The sequence below is a fragment of the Taudactylus pleione genome, unplaced genomic scaffold (assembly GCF_031769625.1).
Source record: "Taudactylus pleione unplaced genomic scaffold, aTauple2 ptg000016l, whole genome shotgun sequence".
In the NCBI taxonomy this organism is placed as follows: Eukaryota; Metazoa; Chordata; class Amphibia; order Anura; family Myobatrachidae; genus Taudactylus; species Taudactylus pleione.
Window position 1 is genome coordinate 48,054,128 of NW_028284418.1, and position 21,716 is coordinate 48,075,843.

Here is a 21,716-nt window from a genome sequence, read left to right on the forward strand (position 1 = left end):
GCGCTGTCAGCTGAACGTGCCCGACAGGAGCAAGAATTGAATAGCTCCGTCAGGCGCGATGGGGGCAGGAATCAATTGAATTTTGCCCAAATAATTATCCCTTCAGCTGGACATTACACAAGGGTCATTTGCAGGTTACCATGCTGGCAATTAAAACAAATACACTTAATAAACATGACAATTTCTAATTGTTTTTACATGTTGTTTTTTTCCAGGTTTGCAATTATAGCAGTAAAATGAAAAGTAAATGTAGTTTAAACCAAATAATACAGCGCTCTATCCAGTACCTGTGGGGTTTGCGCAGTAACTTTTATGAAGAAAAGTAGGGCATAATGAAAGCCTGATCCTCCATGTCTTGAAAAAGCTGTGCTGTTGTATAAAAATGTTTAGTAAGAGCAGTATTTAATTTTTTTCCTCATGTTTGTGTAACATTCAAATAGCACATTATGACTGGCATGCTGGGGGCGGTGACACGGGGCATCTCTGATAATGGGGGCGTCTGTCCCATTTTTTGGGTGAGCCGAAGCCAGTGGCTGCGTCCTGGACGCAGCTTCACTCTTCCCGGCAGTGTGATTTTCCAGGTCATCCTAAGTAACCTAAGACTATGGTCAAGCAGTTGATCTGATGGCTGCACCTTTGGGTGCAGAAGCGGATCAGAAAAGCCAGCAGTGGGCGTCTTTTTAATTTAAACGCCTTCTGCAGCTTTCGCATATTGTAGCGCAGCCGCTGCATACAAAGACGCAGCGATCGTGCTGCTGCGTCCACCTCTTGATCGGGTACTAATGCTCCTTAGAGGTAATCCATAACACAGGGCCGCAACTAGGGGGGGCTGGAGGTGCACGTGCACCGGGTGAGCCGCTGTACCCGGTGCCAGTGACCTCCAGCCCGGCGCTGCAGAGAGGCTCCAAGCCGGACGTCCGCTGGTAATATTTATTACCAGCGGGCGCCTGGCTCCTTCTCTGCAGCAACGCGGTGTAGCCGGAGGCTGGAGTTCTCTCCCGAACTCCAGCTTCCGGCTCTCCCCACGGGCACTATGGGGGAGACGTCATGACGTCTCCCCCATAGTTCCGAGGAGCAGCCGGCAGACCGGACGCGACGCTGGATGCAGGAGCAGGGTTCAATGTAAGTATTTTTTTTTAATAAGCTGCACTACAGGGGCATGGGCATTATTACAGGGGCATTACTATGGGGGCAAGGGCATTACCACAGGGGCATTACTATGGGGGAATGGGCATTATCACAGGGGCATTATTATGGGGGCATGGGCATTACCACAGGGGCATTACTATGATGGGGCATGGGCATTACCACAGGGGCATTACTATGGGGGCATGGGCATTACCACAGGGGCAATACTATGGGGGCATGGGCATTACCACAGGGGCATTACTATTACCACAGGGGCATTATTATGGGGGCATGGGCATTACTATGGGGGCATGGGCATTACCACAGGGGCATTATTATGGGGGCATGGGCAATAAGGGGCATTACTAATGTGGCATGAGCACTTCAGGGGCATTATTATGGGGGCATGGGGATTACCACAGGGGCATTACTATGGGGGCATGGGCACTACAGGGGCATGAGCACTACAGGAGCATTACTATTGGGGCATGAGCACTACAAGGGCATGAGCACTACAGGGGCATTACTATTGGGGCATGGGCACTACAGAGGCATTAGCACAGGGGCATTATTATGGGGGCATGGGCATTACCACAGGGGCATTAGAATGGGGGCATGGGCATTACCACAAGGGCATTAATATGGGAGCATGCGCTCTACAGGGGCATTACTATGGGGTATTAACATATGGGCATTACTATGGGGGCACTACTACAGGGACATTGCTATGGGGCATTATCATATGGGCACTACTACAGGGGCATTACCTCAGGGGACATTACTATAGGGGCACAAATGCAGGGGGAATTACTAGGGGGGGGGCGCCAAATTACTGTCTTGCCCCTGGTGACAAAAATCCTAGTTTCGGCCCTGCATAACACATGTACTGCTGGTCAGGGGCAGGAGGTATATGTCGGAATCACATCCATAACAAAGGATTTGCAAATACAAATCGTTGTTGCTATTATTGATTACAAAATGTTAAATAAACTTGGAAATTAATAAAGTTAATAAATTTACCAACAACAAAAAAAAACCCTTCACCATAACAGAGTAGCCTATATAGTTTGGATTATGTAATGGGTGGTGTGACGTCACGGGAGTGCTATACTCTATTACATGTACAATTTGTTTCAACTCAGTATCAATCAACATGCAGCGGACTAACCACCTGACCATACGTCACAGCACCTCCCCATCATGTTCGCTCCTGTCTGTCCTGAGACGGATTTGTCCGCTGCGAGCCGCCGTCTTGTCAGCGCGGGTCGGATGAATGGGCGGTCGCTGGGTGACAGGGATGATGTGCCCGGTGCAGTACTAAGTACAGGCTGCTGTGTCTGTGTAGCGGGGACACCTGGTGGCTGTCAGGCGCTGTATGTATAGTCAGCCATGGATAGGTGTCCCGCTGCCTCCGAGGATGACTGGCTGGAAATGATGATGGAAAAAAGTTTCACTGAGACGGATGAGAAGCCTAAGGAGAGGTAAGTGTCCCACCATCCTTCCCATAGTGTCCTCTTATATAAGTGCCTACCGGTCAAGACCAAAACACGGGGTAACATGACCTATATACAGTACGCTGGTGGCTTCTAACCATCCAATTTATTTTATATACAAGGTATATATGTGTGTGTCTCTATATATATATATATATATATATATATATATATATATTAGTGTATATGGCGCCACAATAGTTCTGCAGCGCCTTACAAAGTAAATAACCAAATAAGGGCGGTATTCAATTGTTTTCGCTGTCCGGATCTCCCATCTAAAGTGACGGAAGATTGCAGGCCGCTATTCAATTGTTCCTGCTGATTGAGCCCAAAGTGGTCGGGTTTAGCCGCGTAAATCGGCTTCCCCGACGAAAGTGCTGAGCGCGATCACGAAAAGTGCCGTTTGGGCACCCAAACAGGTAATTTTTCATCTACATTTACATTATAATAATATACATTGGTGACCATAACACCCAAATAAGCAACCCAAGTGTTAGGTGCCCTAGTGGGGAGTAAAAAGTAGATGATAGTAAAGTAAGGAGAAGCATAAGAGGGTAGGGAGCCCTACTTGCAAGAGCTTACATTCTAAAGGGGAGGGGCAGACAAACAGGCATGACATAGATGGGGTAGTTAAGGAGTATGGAGTAGTGGGTTAGGATAATAGCTGGAAGGCTTTGATGAAGTAGTGGGTCTTGAGAGCCCGTTTTAAGGATTGTAGAGAGGTGAAGAGTCTGATGGGGAGAGAGTTCCAAAGGTGGGGAGCAGAACGGGCAAATCTTGGAGTGGGAGGAATTAATTAGCATGAGAGGCGGTGTGCATTTGTTGAACAAAGAGGGCGGGTAGGAGAGTGAAGGTAGATGAAGTCGGAGATGCAAGTGGGAGAGGAATGTGTGAGGGCTTTGTAAGCGACTGAGAACCTTGACTTGGGTTCTTAAGGGGAAGGGGAGACAGTGGAGAGCTTGTAGAAGAGGGGAGACAGATGTAGAGCGTTTGGAGAGAAAGATGAGTCGAGTGGCAGCATTGAGGACAGACTGGAGAGATGGGAGTTGGGGAGGCCAGAATGGAGGAGTTCACAGTAGTCCAATCTGGAAATGAGTAGTAGGGGTCTATTTATCAAGCAGTGAAAACTGTGGAGAAGTGAACCAATGGAGAAATTGCCCATAGCAACCAATCAGCTTTGAAGTAGAATTTGTCAAGTGCAGTCTATAAAATAGGTGGGAGCTGGTTGGTTGCTATGGACAACTGCTCCACTTCTCCACAATTTTCACTGCTTGATAAATAGACCCCATAGGGTCTTAGTAGCCATCCTGGGTGAGAATTCTCCTGGAAATATTTTTTGAGATGGAAATGACAGGACTGTGAGAGGATCTGGATATGTGGTTTGCAGGAGATATATATATAATCCACCAGGTACAGCACTCCAGTCAAATAAAGAATACTCAGACGGCAGTAATAGAAGCGGCAACTTTTCAGTGCCTATGTATTCATGGCACTTTTGACAGGACGAGGAGATACGACAAAATCTTACCTTAAATACACGCAGGTACACCCAGTGCTGGAACACTTCCAGAGTCAGGACGCAACACTCGGTTCGGCGGCGCATATAAAGTGACGTCATCACCTGATAAGTCACTACTGTGCTCCCATCACCAAGGTAACATATAAACAAACTAAAGAAAAAAACACCTATACAAAATAAGCGCATAATTAAACACATACCTAACGGTGTTATTCAATATAGATATCTAGATTACACAAAAGGCTGGCAATGCTCTAACGCAATAGTATATATAATACATGAACATATATAGACAATATGTCAGCTGAGAAATTACCTATCAAACTACAGACATATCATACACATAGTGCTATGGCTGACACAAGAAGATCTAATAGCTGTATCTTACATAAAGTGCTGGAGACCCAGGTGATCATTAAGTCCCTTGGGTGCAAGAGTCCCTAATAAAAAAAATCCATTTAGTCTCACAACGCAGCAATGTAGCTGCACGATTACCACCACGGATAGACACCGGTATGTGGTCAATCATACGGTATCTTAAAGATGCTAGTGTATGTGCTGCCTGGCAGAAGTGACGAGCAACAGGTTGCGCACTGGTACCTGTACCAATAGCGGTACGAATCGCTGACCTGTGGGCTGTCATGCGCTTTAAAGAGCGCATGACAGATTAAGATTATGTTGTATCTCCTTGTCCTGACGAAAGTGCCACAAATACATAGGCACTGAAACGTTGCCGCTTCTATTTTTGCCGTCTGAGTATTCTTTATTTGTCTGGAGTGCTGCACCTGGTGGATTTCTTACATTATGTGCTGTGCGGGCACCCAGCGGTATTTACAATATACGGAAGAGCTGGACTTACTGTTCTGTGTGTGTGTGTGTGTGTGTGTAATAAATATATATATATATATATATATGTGTGTGTGTGTGTGTGTGTGTGTGTATATATGTGTACATCTCTCTAATCTTAGAACTTAGAGAAACCATTTGACTTACATTATAGACAACAGTGAGGTTTAAAAGGTTTATTAATTAAAAATAGGAGCCAATATTCAGACACGCACAGGGGCATAGAGTTGTGCACGTTTTATGTCAATGCTGCAAGTGTAAAATTCACCTGAAGAAATGTGCAGCTTTGTAAAGCTCGGTACACACTTGCCTACGCTCCAACAGGGCCCGTTTCATTAGGTACACAATGCTCTGCTCCTGGACTTCCCTCTTAATTTGTGAGTGCAGACACCTGCGTTGAACTAAGTAATTGATGAGACAGGTGTTTCCCCACAGGTGGCTGCAATCATAAATTAAGAGGATAAAGACCCCCATACATCTGAGATTGATTGCAGCAATCGTGCAATTTGCAATCGATTGTGTATAAAAATCTTTCCCTTTTTCAATCGATTGTGGCAATTCTGCAATCGATTGAAAAAGGGAAAGATTTTTATACACAATCGATTGCAGATTGCACGATTGCTGCAATCAATCTCTGATGTATGGGGGCCTTAAGTCCAGCAGCAGAGCATTGTGTACCTAATGGAACGGTTCATGTTGGAGGGTCTGCACTAGACGATGTGTGTACCCTGCCACCACGGCAGATGTGAGGGCACGATATATCAGGTGGTCCGTGCACACTGAATGATCTGGTGTACGACCTTCCGATATATCGTTCTCCCGCTGCATGTTGTCGGCCGACGGATCTTCTGATCTGCTGTGCATGCACAGCAGATCAGAAGGAACGGCACATGGGAGCACGTGATAATGCATACACACTGGATGATTTGATATTTCCAACTCGCCAGAAAACGACACATCATCCAATATATTGTCTAGTAGTGTGTACCCAGCTTAAGGCTCACTTACGGTGCGTACACACGGTACAATAAAAATGCACGATATGAACGATAAATCATTAATTTTTTGGTGCCTTCCAATCCTCAAGAGACCAGCGATGCGCGGACATGTATGGACGATATCGACCATCGTCCGTGCATGCAGGCCAACCTGGTCGATATCGATTACCTGGTCGATATCGACCAGGTTACATAGGGACCTGCGATCGTTGGTCGCTAGCCCGTCGTTGGTGGTGTGCTGGATGATCGATATCGATCATCCAGCACATCGGAAATGTGCAGGGAGATCAGTTAGCGATATTGTTATCGCGGACTAATCGTACCGTGTGTACGCACCATTATGTTCCAGCTTTACGTCATAAGAAAATAGTATGTGCACCTGGTTTAACGTCAGGAGATGAAATTTACATACGAATGTACAGAAAAGTTTATTCTAGCACATGTGCAGTACAGAAAAAGCACAATATGCTCCAAAAATGTGCTTAAATCTAAAGGTGCATACACACAGTACGATTATCGTTAACGATATTGTCTATCGTTCAATCGTTGAAAAAATCGTTAACTCTTTGAGGGGTATTCAATATGGGAGCGAAAAGTCCGTGCTGGACTTTTCGCTCCACATTGGAGATTTTTCAGGGATAAAGTATCGGGCGCGCGCCCGCTTTATCCCCGTATTAAATATAAAATCTATGAAAACGGGACCTGGCGAAGTGGGATTTGCGATAAACTACGAAATTTTCCTGGAAAAAATTGTAGGACCCCCCCTAAAGTTGTAAAAACATGGGGGATCACTATGGGTACCCCCGTTTTAGCCTGCAAATGAAAGTCGGGGATTTAAATAGCCGCAGCAGGTGTTTTTTTCCCGACATTGAAGAAGTGTTGCAGAAGAGCACTTAGGTTATTTTTTTGTTTTTTTAAGTGGTCCCATCAAATTTGGGGTACATGAAAATGGGTACTAGCATATTTTTATGTCCCTAAAATAAGTTTTTTAAAATTCTGCAACTATGCACCTGCCGCTAATAGCCTATTCTAGAATACACCTGCTGCATACTTGCAGAATAGCCCTGAACCTATTTCCTATTTCTATTTTCAAAGACTTTTCGAACCTGCGAAAAGTCTTTGAAATTGAATACAGTGTAAAACTAAAACCTGCGATAATTACATCATAGTTGCGATATTAACGCAAAAACTGAGTTTCGCTCCATATTGAATTCCCTTATCTGAGTTAAAACGATGAACGATTAGTATTCATTCACGTTTGTAGTTCAGTCAGACTGACCAGCTGAACGATTTTTATTAAGGAAATATGCAAAAATCGTTTGTAGTTAAAAAAAAAAATCGTTCATTAAATTTTAAAAAATCTGACAGGTAATCTGGCAGAGAATCATACATAAAGTCGTTGTGTGTGTGTGTGTATGCAGCTTTAGTCTGTGTAAACCCAATAATTTGTGACCCATATGAAAAGAGTTAAGCTGCATACACACACACCGATTTTTTGAACGATTATCGTTTGAAAAAATCGTTTACTTTCTGAGTCAAACGATGATAATCGTTCATGTGTGTTCACGTTTGTAGTTCAGTCAGATTTGTCAACACAATGATTTTCATTAAGGGAATATGCAAAAATCGTTTGTAGTTTAAAAAAAATCGTTCATTACATTTTAAAAAATCTGACAGGTAATCTGGCAGAGAATCATACATAAAGTCGTTGGTAACAAAATCGTTATGTGTGTATGCAGTTTTAAAAATAAAAAGTTTGACAACCCCTCTAAATGCCATAGGGTGTCCCAAAATAGTCACTCTATCTACTAAAAAAATGTTCTGATAAAAGTATTAAAAAAACAAATTCGGCCTAATTAAATTTAAGCACCCTTTGAAGCAGTATGATGGAAGGAATGGGTGGCCTGAGCTTTTTTATGAATGAGAAAACGTCAGCGCCCTAGCCTGATGTCATCGCTGTTATCTTCCTCTCTCTCCCCCCCCCCCCCCCCTTTAGTCTCTTTATGTGTAATAGAGGGTAGCATCTCTTCTTTGTGCTCATAGTAACAAACCTATAAAGTATAGGAGATGGCTATAGAAGCCATTGGCAAACGGGTAACTAAAATTTCATTTTGGGTGGAATAAACTTAAGTACACAATATGACTTACCTGCGTTCTAGTGATCTACACTAGCCAAAGGATTCCCCAATGTTTGCAGCAGCCAGGGGTGACTGTCCTTACTCTTTTGGGCTAGTGTGATGATGAGGATGGACAACATGATACCTGCTAAAATGAGATCTTGCAAAAGTGAGTGTGGTTTCCTGAAGTCTGCTGCAGCCTGGTGATTCCAAGGGGGGAATTATTCAGTCAATTCTAAACTGACAGGCAGCTCATCATAGCGTTCACATCCGTGCAATCCTGCTGTCAGGCTGACTATGAACAGGAGCAATCCTGTATAGTTGGTAGCTTTTTCCTTCATACTCTGGTAATACCAAGCATTTACTTATGCAGCAGTTTTTAGTGGTTTTATCCTGGGTACACATTGGACCACAGGTTCTCAACCTCTGTCCTCTGAACCCCAAACAGTGCATGTTTTCCAGGTCTCCTAACAGAATCACAAGTAAAATTACTGCACCTGTGGGTCTTTTAAAATGTGTCAATGAGTAATGACTACACCTGTGCAGCTGCTGGTGGTGACCTGGACAACGTGTACTGTGTGGTGTCCTGAGGACCGAGTTTGAGAACCACTGCATTAGACGAAGCTGGATCGTGGCCGACCGGATGACTGATGTAACGATACATTGGTCGCCCATACACAGAACAATTTAGCTCACATATCATTCAATGGCTGCATCTAGGAGCATGCCGTTGGCCCTAGGATTGTCACATCTGTGCAGAACAGCAGATGTGACGACTTCGCTGGCAACCTGCGGGAGCGCGCAGCAATCGCGGGTACACAGCCTTAGGCTGGTGAGTTCCCAGCCGATCCGCCAGCCGACATATTGCACCGTGCGTACAGACTGCACGATGTAGCGGTACGACGGCGCAGTGAACCATGCAATGCTGCATTTAGCAGCACGGCCAACTAGAAGATGCTGTGCACGACCTGCGGGTTCTGCAATTGAGGGTACACACTGAACGACAGGCACAATAGGTCGTTCCGATTTGCCTGGAAACGACATATTGTGCTGATGTTGTTCTTGTGTGTACCCAGCCTTAGGCTGCGTAGTTCAGGCCCTTGTACATTAAAACAAAGTTTACATGCCGTCATCCGTGCATATACTCAACGTGTTCTAGTAAGGGCTAATAGTCTAAAAAAAAATCTAGATAAAAGCGTGCACTTTGTCTTCGTTGACGTGTCTCAAACCCTCCCTATAGTAAATACTGTACAAAGTATTTAATAAGCATTCCCATGGAACCCCATTTTACAAGACTTCATGCTATTGAATTCTGCATGCAATGACAAATCACAGAAAGTGCTTGTGTCTGTTTATAAAGGTCCATTTATTCGCATTATTTTTGGACTAATAGTATCAAAGGCTTTGACAGCAAACTTTTAAAAAGTTCCAATTAATGCCTAGTCTTCATTTTAGCACCTGCACGTATCACAAGCCATGCAGTTCCTTTTTCCTGCATGGGGTGTCGCTCTCTGCTCTGGTGCTTCTAGCACACTCAGCTAATGTAACAAACTGCTGAGATACGGACCAGAGCACCAAAGCAGGGAGTGACACCCCAGGCAGGAAAGAGGAACTGCACAGGTTGTGACAGCAGCAGGGTGCTAGAATGAACACTAATGCCCTAAAAGCTGCAGTTTATAGTGGCACACAAGTGGAAATTAGCACTACTGTGTGTGTCTTGTATATAGAGCAATACATTAGGTTACACTAATATATATATATATATAATATATACATATACACAGACATTCCTCACTTAACGACCGAGTTCCATTCCTACGACTCGGTCGTTAAACAAATTAGTCGTTAAATGAGCAATTACAAAATGAAGCTGGAACATTCAACAATTTTAAATGGTAAAAATATAGTGACAGAGTCAGTGAAAGCATCAACAGGATATACAGTGCTATACTATATATGCGTAACTATAGTACAGCTTTGTATACATGTACAATACTGTATACAGTAATGTACTGTACCTGTATACAGTATGCACAGCAATCATTTACCTGTATTGTATTATGAATAAAGAAAAGGAAACTGCTTTACTTTGCGTAACTTGTTTTATTTAGCTTTTTTTTTTTTTTTTTTTTTTACTTTGCAAAACTTTTATTTTGAATAACTGTTTACTTTGCATACAGTACAGCATAACTCTGTACAGCACTGTACAGTACTTTGCAGAACTTGTTTGTTTTATTTTGCATAACTTTACTACGTACTACTAGTTAGACTTCGCATAACTGTTGCATACTGTACCGTTACAGAGCATAAACAGGACAATCGGCATAAAAAAATATAGATATGAAAAACAGACATTCTAGCCATCAAATCCTTCATCATGTAATGTGTCATCATTGGTGATCAGGATCTGTAAAGGGCTCTGGTAAGGGAGATGATGGCAAAGAAATGGAAGGACTTGTAGGGGAAGGGGTACTGGGTGTAGCTTTTGAGAAGAATCCTGTTATACCCCTTTTACACCAGAGCTAAAACCTGGGTTATTGCAGGGTTAAATCGGGCAGCTCCCTGGTGTAAAAGGGGACAGAGCTGGATCGCCGGGTCGAGTGACCTGGCAATCCAAAACAGGCATATAGCAGGGTTTAACACGGGCGTAGCCCGTGAAACCCTGCTGTGAGAACAGCACACTCTGGGCCACGATGACCTGGAGTGCGCTGCAAGACGGCCGATTGGTCTGGCTTTAGTGGTGCTTGGATATGACGTCATCTCCAGGCGTCCACTTTCACGCTGGGAAAGCCGGGTCCATGCGGCGCCGACTCGGGAATATCCCCAGTCGGCGCCGGCTAAATTCCGGGTCTGATCCGGATAGGAACTCTGTTCCAACTCCGGTTCCGACCCGGAATTTTGGTGGCAAAGGGGTATTAATGTGGTCTGCTTTGTAATTTTCTTTTTTTCGTCATAAATTTCACGATAGCATTGTAAAAGTTCATTCATTTGCCGTTCCACTTTCGAGAACCTTTCAACATTTGGATCCATACCCTCTAGTTGTAACATTGCCACATTCACTTTAGAGAACACACCAGCTAACCCCTTTACTGTGAACTTCTTTTGTACTTCTTCTGTTCCTCTTCTCCTTCTTCCAACTCTTCCAGGTGCTGCTGCGCTTCCAACTCTATTAGATCTTCGTTAGATAGCTCTCCCTCGACATTCCACTAATTCTTCAATATCTTCCACTTTAAGATCTAAATTAAGCACGTTTGCAAGTTGCACAGTTTTATTTTTTGTCATCGACATGTTCATCTATGTCATCCACTTCATCATTATTCACAAGACTTCCATATGCTTTGCATACAATTTTCTGTCACTTCCTCCCAAGTGGATTCTAGGTTCTTTATGCACTGTAAAATGTTGTATGATTTTCAAAGATCACGAAGGGTTACTTCATCATTTTCTTTTGCTGAGACACTTTTGGATAAAGTTGTGCGCGAATAGTATGCTTTGAACGTAGCTGTAGCCCCCTGGTCTATTGGCTGTAAGATAGCAGTGGTGTTTCTAGGCAGATACACTACCTTTACATCATCAAGATGCTGGGGGTGTCCTGGGCAATTATCAAGCAGGAGGATAATTTTAAAGGGCCCTTGTCCAGACAATAACGCTTGACCGGGGGTATGAAGCAGTTGGTAAACCAATCCTCAAATAAAGCTGGTGTCATCCATGCCTTGTTATTTGCATGATAGTATACGGGCAGCATGTGCTTACTGACCTGCTTGAATGCATGTGGGTGCTGGGAGCGATAGATGAGCAAAGGCTTTAACTTAAACCCAGCAACATTTCCACCCAGCAACAACGGACCCTGTCCTTTGAAAGCCTTGAAACCGGCCATTGTTTCAGCTTCTTTGTGTATGTAGGACCTTTCAGGCATTTTCTTCCAAAAAAGTCCTGTTTCATCCACATTGAAGATTTGTTTCGGGCGGTAGCCGCCTTTCTTGATGATTTCATCAAATTGGTCAACAAATTTTTCAGCTGCTTCTATGTCAGAACTTGCTGCCTCACCGCTGATACTGCGATTATGCAGGTTGAATCTCCGACTATAGCGTTGAAACTATCCATGGTTTGCCGTAAATGTTTCCGCTGATTCATCCTCCTCACGTGTCTTCAAAGTTTTAAAGATACTGCGTGCCTTGGCTTGAATAATTGAAAGGCTCAGTGGCATCTTTTTTTTTTTTTTTGCATATGGTCATCAAACCAGATTGTCAGCAAGTTTTCCATTTCATGAATGAGGCCTTTCCGCTACCTAGTTATTATGGCTTTAAATCCTGTTGATGCTTTCACTGCCTCTTTCACTTTCTTTATCCTTCAAGATTGTTGAAATGGTTGAATGTGCCAGATCCAAGTCACCTGCTATCTCTTTAACTTTTTTTCCAGCTTCACAATAACTTATGATCTTCATTTTCATGTCAAGTAGCCTTACTTTTCTTTGGGCTCCTTTTCTCTGACTTCTCCTTCTCAGACATCTCTCTGACGCTGAGACGCCACGCACGCTGCCTGTCACTAAAGAGTCAGTGCGGGTCGTAACTCCAAACGGTCGCTAAAAAGGTCTTGATAAAAGAGGTCACGCCTCTGAAACGTTGACTATATATATATATATATATATATATCTCTCAATTTTTATTTCTACTTCAGGGTCCATAGGGTATCCACAGGATACCTTGGGGTATAGGTGTGACGTCAGTTGCAGGGCACCAAAGAGTTAAGCTTTCAGCCTCCCAGGATGCACTAGGTCCCCCTCCTATACCCCGCCCCCGAGCCAAGGCACCCCAGTTTAGTTTGGTGCCCGGCCGGAGTCGGGTGCACCTGTTGGAGTGGGGGCTAGAAGAGCCCCATAAGCTTTTTCTTCATGCAGCTGTGGCTGCACATCTGGATGAACAGCATGGACAGTCAGTCCTGACGTCCATGCTGTCTTCCCTACACCCCGCTGGTACCAGAACGCCGGTACTGATCCGGGGATGCTGGTGGGCATCTGGGGGTCACAGCTAGCGGGGACCCCAGATGTTCCGGACCATGGCCGGATTCAAGGGGGACAGAGGTAAGCAGCGGGGTCCGCGGTGGGTCCCCGCTGATCACATGGTCCTAAGTCCCCAGGCAGGGGGCTCCCTGGGGACTGGCTGCAGCGTGGAGCCAGGCGACCAACCTGCGCTTCCACTACCCCCTGGGACAGCGGACCGCAGCAGAGCGGTAGCCCTGCGGCGTCCCAGGGGTTAAATGCATGCCAGGGGAGCGCGCCTTCCCTGTCTCACAGCCGGCGCCTCCCCCGCTGCACACAGCCCCCTCTGCACTGTGCTGACTGGCCCTGTGTCAGCGCTCCTCCCCCAGGCCAGCCTTCTCTCTGCTCCTCGGCGGCCATCTTTTCAGAAGCATGGTGAACGCTGCTGGAAGCCTGCATTGGAAGCATCGTGGTCTGGGTCCCCCCGCATACCTCTCCTCCGCTGTGGTCAGGTCTGTGTATGCAGCGCTGTGTCCTACCAGGCCCTGTGTCTGTGTAGTTGAGTGATCAGCGCTGTTAGTGCAGGAATTGATTTTCTTTGCATTGTATGTGACTGTGCTAGCGCTGCTGCCTGTAACTTTTCTTCTCAAGACTGTCAGCTTTATTACTGTCCCTGTTCTTTCTGCTAAGGCCTTGCGGTGCGGTGCTGCAGGGTGGTCTCTCGCCTATTTAATATATAATTGGTGAGAGGGGTCACATACGTGGTGCCATCATGTCTGAAAGTGATTTTCCCCTCCGGCTACAGTGTACCACGTGTAAAGTACCGTTAGCGGAGGGGGAGGGTAGCGCGGAGGACCTTTGCCGGCAGTGTTTGTCCATGGCGCGGCCTCTTACGGTTACAGCACCGGTACAGGAGCCGCCCTGTGCTTGTTTCGCTCAGGCGCTAACAGCTTTAGTGGGCCAGTTAGCTCCGCAGCCCGCGTTTACTCCGATGGGTTTGTCCCAGCAGTCTGTGGTGTCGTCACCCATGCAGGGTTTCCCACGACAATTGGTGGTACCCCACAGTCTCCCTATTTCCCCGCTCCCGGTTTCTCAGGAGCCAGCGTGGGTTAACTCCCTGACGAGTTCTGTACAGCACTTGTCGGATGTGTTGCAAGGGGAGTCTGTGATGCGGCCTCATAAACGGCCGGTGGCGTCTCTGTCCGCTCCTTATGAGGATGACGAAGGGACGTCTGATGATGGGAAGATTCTGGATCCTTACGATCAGGAACCTCTCCATACTAAGGACGCTGACGCTAAGTCCAAGGTGTATATTCCTGGACTTATTCGGGCGGTCCGCACAGCCTTGGTGATTGAGGACGAAGTTCCCCCAGCGGCTAAGTCTAAGTATGCCTTTTTCAAAGACGCGAAGGGCGATGCCACAGTCTTTCCTCTTTCCGGTCAGATGGTGGACCATTTAGAGGAGGCGTGGAAACAGCCTGGCAAAAGATACCAGCCGCAGAGACGCCTGGCGGTGGCTTATCCGTTCGCGGATAATTATTTTGCTAAGTGGGAATCCCCTCCACAGGTGGATTCTCACGTGACCCGTCTTGTCCGTAGTGCCACATTGCCGATGCCATCCATGTCCTCCCTTAAGGATGCTACGGACCGCAAGGTGGAAATCTGCCTGAAGTCCGCTTATTCCCTTGCGGGGGGGGGGGCAGCACGGCCGGCTATGGCCATTTGCTGGGTTGCCAGAGCGATGGAGCGCTGGGCGGATTCATTAGAGGCTTCTTTTGATTCCGACTGTCCGGACGAACAGGCGGAGTTGATTGGCAATCTCCGTGATTCGGCCACCTACATCAACGAGGCGGCTCTAGACATTAGTACTCTGGTGTCTAGAATTTCTTCAGCAGCGGTAGCTGCTTGTCGCACCTTGTGGCTGCGATCCTGGAAGGCCGACGCAGATTCCAAGAAGGGTCTGGAAGCGTTGCTGTTTACCGGAGAAGTTCTCTTCGGTCCGGATCTGGATAAGATTGTGGCCACGCTGGCGGCAGCCAAATCGGCTTGTCTCCCGTCGGCCGCTGCTCCTTCTGGTTCTGGACCATCGTCCTTTCGGTCATCTAGGGCCCAGGGCAGGCCCAAACCACAGTCGTTTCCTCGTCAGGCTGGCCCTAGGAAATCGGTCAAGCCCCGGAAGCAGGCATGGAGTACCAGACGTCCGGCCCCCAAGCCAGATGACAAGCCTGCGGCCTGACGGTCCGGGCCTCCCTTTGGGGGTTCCCAGGGTGGGAGGCCGCCTGCTGCAGTTCGCCCAGTGTTGGTCGGTCACTACTACAGACACTTGGGTTCTGGAGGTGGTCTCCCACGGGTACGCCCTCTCCTTCCGGCACAGACCCCCGGCTCGATTCTTCACCACGGGTCTACCATCAGACCGGAACAAGGCTACGGAGCTGCGGAAGGTATTGCACACTATGCTCCAGGCTGGAGTTATAGTGCCTGTTCCATTCTCCCAGAGGGGCCAAGGTTTCTATTCAAATCTTTTTTTGGTACAGAAACCCAATGGGTCGTATCGTCCGATTCTCAACCTCAAAGCACTCAACAAGTCTTTGCGGGTACCGAAGTTTCGGATGGGGACCTTACGGTCCATCATTCTGGCGCTGGAACCTGGGGTCTACATGGTGTCATTGGACATACAGGACGCTTACCTGCATGTCCCTATTCTTTTGCGCCATCAACAGTTCCTCAGGTTTGCAATCCGCAGCGACCACTTCCAGTTTCGGGCGTTACCTTTTGGCCTGGCGACAGCTCCACGTGTTTTCACCAAGGTGATGGCGGTCATGGCGGCTTCTCTGCGGCTGCAGGGAGTCCGCATGTTGCCGTACTTGGACGACCTGTTATTGGTGGCGGGATCTCCAGAGCTCCTGTTACGCCACTTGGACCTGACCATTGCCCTGCTGCAACGGCACACGGCTGGCTAATCAACTGGCAGAAGTCCACTCTAATCCCGTCTCGGAGGATTCTGCATCTTGGAGCCTTATTGGACTCTGGACAGCAAAAGATCTTCGTGACGGAGGAAAAGATCTCTGCTTTACAGTCAAGGGTGCGCAGTTGTCTGCACAGCCGCCGGGTGTCTCTACACTCGGCGATGAGGTTACTGGGCTCCATGGTGTCGGTGTTCGACATGGTGGAATATGCCCAGTTTCACTCCAGACCTCTGCAGCACCTGATCCTGTCAAAGTGGAACGGGCTGCCTCAGTCTCTGAAGTCCCAGACGATTGTGTTCACCCCGGAGGTTCGCCTGTCCCTTGCTTGGTGGTTACAGACGACCCACCTCAGCGAGGGACGTCCGTTCTGGGTTCCAAATTGGGTCCTGTTGACAACGGACGCCAGTCTTCGGGGCTGGGGAGCAGTTTCGGGTCCACAATTGTTCCAGGGCAGGTGGACGCCGACAGAAGCGGAGCTTCCAATCAATATCTTGGAACTCCGTGCGGTCTTCAATGCTCTCCAGCAGGCACATCGGTTTCTCCAGGGTCACCCGGTACAGGTCCAGTCGGACAACGCTACCACCGTGGCCTACATAAACAGGCAAGGAGGAACCCGAAGCCGGGCGGCTCTCGTAGAGGTGTCTCGGATCCTGGTTTGGGCGGAGCGCAATCTTCCGGCCATATCAGCGGTCTTCATCCCGGGAGTGCTCAATTGGGAGGCGGACTTTCTAAGTCGCCAGGACGTTCATCCGGGGGAATGGTCCCTGCACCCGGACGTTTTTCAACTACTGGTGGACAGATGGGGTCTTCCAGAGATCGACCTCATGGCGTCCCGGCACAACAACAAGTTGCCGGTGTACGGGTCTCGCACAAGAGACGAAGGGGCGTCTCTGGTGGATGCTCTGTCCGTCCGGTGGACGTTCCGGTTCGCATACCTGTTCCCTCCGGTCTCCCTTCTTCCACGGGTAATCCGGAAATTCAAACAGGAAGGAGGGACGCTCCTGTTGATAGCTCCCGCGTGGCCCTGACGGCACTGGTTCTCAGACCTTCAGGGTCTGTCCGTGGACAGTCCTCTGCGGTTGCCGCTACGACCGGACCTCCTGTCTCAGGGTCCTTGTCGTCACCCGGACCTGACTTGGCTGTCTTTGACGGCGTGGCTGTTGAGATGGCCATGCTGAGGTCCCGGGGGTTTTCCAGCTCTGTGGTGCGTACCATGTTGCGAGCTCGGAAACCATCTTCCGCGAGGATATACCATCGCGTGTGGCATACGTTCTTCCAGTGGTGTCGACCGAGAGGTTATGCACCGCGGGAGTTTCGTCTGTCTCGGATTCTCGCCTTCCTGCAAGCGGGACTAGATCATGGGTTTCGCCTTGCTTCTTTGAAGGTACAGGTTTCGGCCCTGTCTGTCTGGTTTCACCGTAGGATTGCTACAATCCCGGATGTGCGCACCTTTATGCAAGGTGTTGTCCGCATTCAGCCGCCCTTTGTTCCACCTGTGGCGCCTTGGGATTTGGCTGTGGTCCTGACTGCTCTTCAAGGACCGCTGTTTGAACCACTGGGATCAGTGGATCTTAAATGGCTAACAGCTAAGACTGTTTTCCTTCTGGCTATTGCTTCAGCCAGACGTGTTTCTGAGTTAGGGGCTCTTTCTTGTAGACCCCCTTTCTTGGTTTTTCATGGGAACAGGGCAGTACTCCGCACTCGGCCCGAGTTTCTTCCCAAAGTTGTTTCACGTTAACGAGGAAATCGTTGTTCCGGCCTTTAACTCACCGGGTCTTTCCGTGGGTGAGGCCTCTTTGGATGTTGTGCGGGCCTTAAGGACTTATGTTGACCGCACTTCTTCGTTTAGGAAGTCGGACGCTTTGTTTGTCCTCTATGGCTTCCGTAAAAAGGGTTGGCCTGCTTCAAAGCAAACTTTGGCAGCCTGGATCCGTATGGCTATTTCTGAAGCTTATCTTCATGAAGGCCTGCCGGTTCCTCCTTCTGTGAAGGCTCATTCCACTAGGTCTGTGGGTCCTTCGTGGGCAGCTCGACGTGGTGCCTCTGTAGTCCAGATCTGCAAGGCTGCTACGTGGTCCTCTGTCCATACCTTCGTGAGGTATTACAGGTTTGACACCTTCGCCTCTCAGGATGCTTCCTTCGGGCGGCGGATTCTCCTTTCTGCACAGGAGCGTCCCCACCCTTAAAGGATACTGCTTTGGGACATCCCCAAGGTATCCTGTGGATACCCTATGGACCCTGAAGTAGAAAATATGAGATATGGTAAGAACTTACCCTTGTTATCTCTATTTCTACGAAGTCCATAGGGTTCCACAGGACTCCCGCCCTGTCGCACCTGTGCTGCAGATGGGCTTTGCTCTGGTCACCGGTTTTCCGTCTCCCTCTGGTGAGAATGTGATTCTTGTATGTGTCCAGATCTTTGTTCTCTCTCTTCCTCCTCCTCCTCCGGCCTATGGCTTGGTAACTAACTGAGGTGCCTTGGCTCGGGGGCGGGGTATAGGAGGGGGACCTAGTGCATCCTGGGAGGCTGAAAGCTTAACTCTTTGGTGCCCTGCGACTGACGTCACACCTATACCCCAAGGTATCCTGTGGAACCCTATGGACTTCGTAGAAATAGAGATAACAAGGGTAAGTTCTTACCATATCTCATATTTTTTTTTATTATATATAATATATATATTTTTTTTTAATTGAGGAATCCTGGAACAATTGTTAAAAATTGTCACTTCAACAAAGTAGTTGTAACAAATATAAAATTCAGTACAGCCTTGACAATAACGGCCATACTAGAACCAAGACCTGTATAAAACTTATCAACATTGGAAAATGTAATGCAGCAAGTGTATCACGTTATCTATCCAAGGTCTCAGTGCAGTATATCACAGCAGTGCACCCTGGTATACATATCCTGCATCACAGAGACAAATTGTAACTTAGTATGGCTTATTTATGTACATATACATTTTGGTTCTATTTCATGTAAAGTCCTGGTTTTTAAATGGAGCTGTATGTTGCTAAATGTGTTTGCTCCATCTGTGTATTTTCTAGCTATATTCTGTCCTTTCAGACCTCCCAAGAAAATAATCCCCAGGACTAAACTGTGCAGAGGTCTACACAATAGGTACTGCATTCTGGATGTAAGAGAGGTACATGGACCCCGAGAGGAGAAACATCTCACTATTACAGCTTCCCAGGAGGGGGACGATACAGAGCTCTGTGTTCTCAGAGATGATTGGTAAATAAATACATTGAATTGTGTATATGATAGTTGACTCTCTCGCAGCCAGAAGTTTTGCTTTTGCATTTACATGTGATGGCATTCTGCTCTCTCTTACTTTTGCTCTATCACTGTCCAGTGTCTCACAATTTCTTTAAAATCAGAGTGTTTTGGGGATAATATGTTGTTTTGTTGACCAAGATATTTTGAACCGTGATTTTGACATCTGGAATGAACGCATGTGTAATTTTAGAGTATACATTCGTGGTTTATGTATGCGCAGGAGAGTATTATGTCATTATAGACAGCCTAGTGCTGGGGGGGAACCTTTTTTCTGCCGAGGGCCATTTTGATATATATAACATTATTTGCGGGCCCGTTGCAGGCCATGCTCTCGCCATGTGACGTCACACGGGGCGGGACCACAATCGCCGGTGATTACAATCACAATCGCCGGATGCTCCTGAGAGCTGTAAGGGTAACACTGTGACCGTCTGAAGCGTCCTAAGGACGCTCCTGGCGGCACTACTGCATAGATTCTGGCTGCAGGGTGCCATTCTATGCACCCTGGTAGCCAGATGAGGCTAGCAGAGAAAAGCTCTGAGGGCCAGACCACATGACTCAGCGGGCCTTATATGGCCCCGGATCTGAGGTTCCCCATCCCTGGCCTAGAGGAAGTTGTCTGACTATGTAAAAAGTGAATGTTCTGACTGTAAACATCTTGGGGTTTGTAAGTTGGCTGTAATAAAAACTTTTGCTTGCTCACATAGGATATACTTAGTTGGCACAAATGTGATGTAGCTTAGATTGTAAGATCTCATGAGCTAGGCCCACTTATGTGCTGCTTTTGTGGGTATGACGACTGTGTAAGAAGTAATGTTTATATGGATTGTGTCCTCCCAGATATTGCAATGATGCCTGTATAGGTTTCAATAAAATCTGTGCTATTTTCTGATTTAAATTATGCAGATTTTAAAAACAATTCATAGCATTAAGATATTACACGATCAGCCTATGCCAACTTCCAATAGGTTGTGATTTACTTTCACGTGTCAAAACTAACCATGATCTACAGTACCTTCCCACCACCATTCATGCCCCCCTTGATATAACATCCTGAGAGCTCGTCTTGATATGCCAGCTTTAGAGCATCCATCAAGTTTTACTTATACTGGCCATACACGCTACAATTATCGGGGCGATCCGCCTGATATTGGCAGATCGTCCCGATAATTGTAGCGTGTGCGGGCGACCGAGGGTTAAATATTGCTCGGTCGGGCATGCCGGATTGTCCAGCATGCCCATCCGATGCGATATTACCCGGTAAACTGTTGGCCGCACCGGGCAGTGTATGCCCAGCCGCGGCCGACAGACAGACATTTCCTGTGTTCCTTCCCATGGAAGGAACAGGGAAATGTCTCCTTCCCCCGGCGGTGGAGCTCGGATGTCGGGCTGATACACTGTGAGAGAAATCTCACAGTGTATGCCGGCGACATCTGCGGCTGGCAGGCTGCCAGATAAAATGTCTTACAGACGTTTTATCTGGCCGTGTATGCCCAGCATTACCGTCGGCAGGTTCCGTCTGCACGATTGACACTACAGTCACACCTCACGCTGCAGGAAGCTATAATAGTAGCGGGCTGGAACATGAGAGTGGGAAGTGTCGCAGCGCATATAACGTCACTCTCAGTGCATCACTGGTGCTGCGGCCAACCCTGCTATGCTATACCTGAACACCACCCATCCGGGAATAGGCAGCCTCTGGACGTGGGTGATCTGCAACCAAGAGTCCCGCGATTGACCAGTCAATCACAATCGAAGCTTTCTACGTACCTGGCCTAAATAATAAACTGTCCGATCACCCTACAACTGTGATGGCCTTTATTTACTTTATGGTTGATGACTAAATACATTTTAGAAATTATATCTTTCTCCTTTACAGGGTTAGTCTTCATGTCAAACCTGGAGATATCATACACTTGGAGGGTAATTGTGCCCTGCAGAATACATGGACTATAGACCGGGATTCTGGATATCTTATTTTATACCCTGATCACCTCATATCTGGTACCAGTATAGCAAATAGTATTCGATGTATGCGGAGGTCTGTGCTAAGTGAAAAATTCAAGGTTGGTTCTGTTTGTTGCAGATTAATATATACAAAAACAAATAATCCAATAGTTTAATTAAACATTATTAGAAGAAAAAAAGCTATCCTGTATTGCATTACTATAATGATAGTATTGTGACTTTAGTTAATATTTGTATACTTAAAAAAAAAATATATATATTTTTTTATAGCTACATAGAACTTACAAAATACACATTGCATTACATATTTGATTAATTGAACCAGAATAAAGAAAATTGAGCATACAGTTTAAATGTAAATGGCCGTAAATGAAATGGAAGACTTAAGGCACACATCCACTAGACGATTAAATTAAACAATTA

The 21,716-nt window shown here is 46.9% G+C and overlaps 1 protein-coding gene across 2 annotated transcripts in view; it reads left to right on the forward strand.

Moving 5' to 3' along the window:
* Nucleotides 1-2,352: 2,352 nt before the first annotated feature.
* DNA2 (DNA replication helicase/nuclease 2) overlaps nt 2,353-21,716 on the forward strand; it is a 66,901-nt gene continuing 47,537 nt past the window's right edge. For both annotated transcript variants that reach the window (XM_088476219.1, XM_088476227.1), the window contains exons 1-3: nt 2,353-2,609; nt 19,113-19,280; nt 21,205-21,391. In XM_088476219.1, the coding sequence (XP_088332345.1) occupies nt 2,518-2,609; nt 19,113-19,280; nt 21,205-21,391 (447 nt within the window). In that variant the 5' untranslated portion in view covers nt 2,353-2,517. The remainder of the gene's footprint in view (nt 2,610-19,112; nt 19,281-21,204; nt 21,392-21,716) is intronic.